This window comes from Haplochromis burtoni, unplaced genomic scaffold (genome assembly GCF_018398535.1).
Source record: "Haplochromis burtoni strain Fernald_Lab_line unplaced genomic scaffold, NCSU_Asbu1 Contig_18, whole genome shotgun sequence".
Lineage (NCBI taxonomy): Eukaryota > Metazoa > Chordata > Actinopteri > Cichliformes > Cichlidae > Haplochromis > Haplochromis burtoni.
In genome coordinates this window covers 1,339,231-1,341,036 of record NW_024582379.1, presented here as the reverse complement: position 1 = coordinate 1,341,036, position 1,806 = coordinate 1,339,231, and the positions used below count along the sequence as shown (strand labels likewise).

Below are 1,806 nucleotides of genomic sequence, written 5' to 3'. Positions count from 1 at the left end.
GAATTGACCATCATTTAAACCCTTTATAACCACAGTGTTGCTATCATCTGATGGGTGCTTCCAGTAGGATGCCAAGCCACAAAGCTCAAATCATCTCACACTGGTTTCCTAAACATGACAATAAGTTCACAGTCGCCAGATCTGAATCCAGTAGAGCATCTTTGGGATCTGCACCTGATGCTATCATGTCAGTGTGGAGCAAAAACATCTGAGGAATGTTTCCAGCACTTTGTTGAATTCATACCATGAAGAATTAAGGTAGTTTTGAAGGTAAAAGGTGGTCCAACGTGATACCTCATAAAGTGGCCGATGAGTGCATGTATAAATGTTTTCTACAGCTGATGATAGTTTCCTTAAGGACTAATCTGCTGGGTTGTTTTCTTTTTTTGCTCTGTCCAGTTAACTGGACCTTTAAACTGTAACCGATGCCGCCGTTATAATGAACGGGTGGAGCTTCCGTAGCTATAAAACGCGATCAGTTCTTAAACGCGGAAGTCCAGCTGAAGTGCAGCCTCCCACTAAAATTCAATTCAATCTTTACTGGCAGACTTTAGCACGTTTACAGTTGCTGTTCGTTAAAGAAAAACCAGCCTCGGTTTTACGTCACGAAAAAAAAAAATCAAGCCTTCCTGAAAAGCTGAAACAAACAGTAACAAAAATGTGAGACCTGCCTGCTAAACGTGACTCCGGCGCAGGAAAGAGGCGATAACATCCCGTGAACGAACGATTTGACCATGGCCTCTGGCTGTTTTGCTAAGGGACGTGATGACGCACAAAGCACGTCGCTTACGTTAACAATTAAAGGGACCGCGGTGTTGCGTTACAACGAAATTGACTCTGACGTCATTACCGATGGAATTAATTATTTAATCTCAGTTTGAGTGTCGTTACAATGAGGAAATATAAGTAACAATACATATATATTATATCAGTTTTATTATTTATCGCTAACGCAAACATTTAAATACATATGGAAGGTAAAGATGCCGTTTTTGCAGCATCAGCAACCTCTGAAATAATAACACTTGTTATAATTGGTAAATAGTTATAATCAAAGGGTATCCATGGGGCAGGGCAATCTACACTCGCCAGGTCTCCCGTGTCATTTGGACGTAATTGCAATGAGGAGCAATGAGAAGGGTCACAAGACACTTGTGAAGTGGGGTTGAGCCAGAGGGAGAGAGAGAGAGGAGGAGGAGGAGTAGAGGGAAAACCATCCTCCGTCCTGTAGATCCATCAGTGGGCAGACTGGAGACGGATGAAAGCTCTCCTCCCATCCTTCTCTGCTGCATCCATCCGCTCTCTTATCCATCCATCTAACCATCCACCACCCCATCCACCTATTCATCTCCAAGGGCGTCTCAAGGGGTGACAAGACCCGACTGAACGGCAATGTATACGCGGACGCGTGCGTGAGTCATTCGTGTGCGTGAGCCTCTGCGAGCGTCTGGTCTTGTCTGTGGAACCTCCGACATGAGGGGCTGAAACAGAACCGACAGAAGGATGAAAATGCTCCGGTTTCGCAGCCCCAGCCTCCGCTCCTTGGACCAGGAGATACTCTGTACGATCCGGTTACTGGACGACTCCGAGATCTCCTGCAGCATTCAGGTAGATTAAAGCCCTGCACGTCTCATCTACCAGTCCATCTCGTAGTCTTTGATAATTGCGAATGTCACGTGGACGCAGTGGATCAATTTTACGCAGGCATGGAGAATTAAAACTAGGGGGCTGCAACAACCTCACGCTTATTATTATTATTATTATTATTATTATTATTATTATTATTATTATTATTATTATTATTAT

The 1,806-nt window shown here is 44.0% G+C and overlaps 2 protein-coding genes across 8 annotated transcripts in view; one reads left to right on the top strand and one right to left on the bottom strand.

Annotated features, from left to right (window-relative positions):
• Positions 1–915, bottom strand: part of LOC102294311 (IDNK gluconokinase) — a 7,283-nt gene extending 6,368 nt beyond the window's left edge. Inside the window, exon 1 of one of the 3 annotated variants that reach the window (XM_005916160.3) lies at positions 668–915. The gene's annotated coding sequence lies outside the window, so the exon portion shown is untranslated. The remainder of the gene's footprint in view (positions 1–667) is intronic. The other 2 variants (XM_042218342.1, XM_005916158.3) reach the window with 2 other exon arrangements.
• Positions 916–1,044: 129 nt separating this feature from the next.
• frmd3 (FERM domain containing 3) overlaps positions 1,045–1,806 on the top strand; it is a 59,029-nt gene continuing 58,267 nt past the window's right edge. For 4 of the 5 annotated variants that reach the window (XM_042218340.1, XM_005916166.3, XM_005916165.3 and 1 more), the window contains exon 1: positions 1,045–1,608. In XM_042218340.1, coding sequence (XP_042074274.1) covers positions 1,504–1,608 — 105 coding nt within the window. In that variant the 5' untranslated portion in view covers positions 1,045–1,503. The remainder of the gene's footprint in view (positions 1,609–1,806) is intronic. The other variant, XM_005916167.3, reaches the window with a different exon arrangement.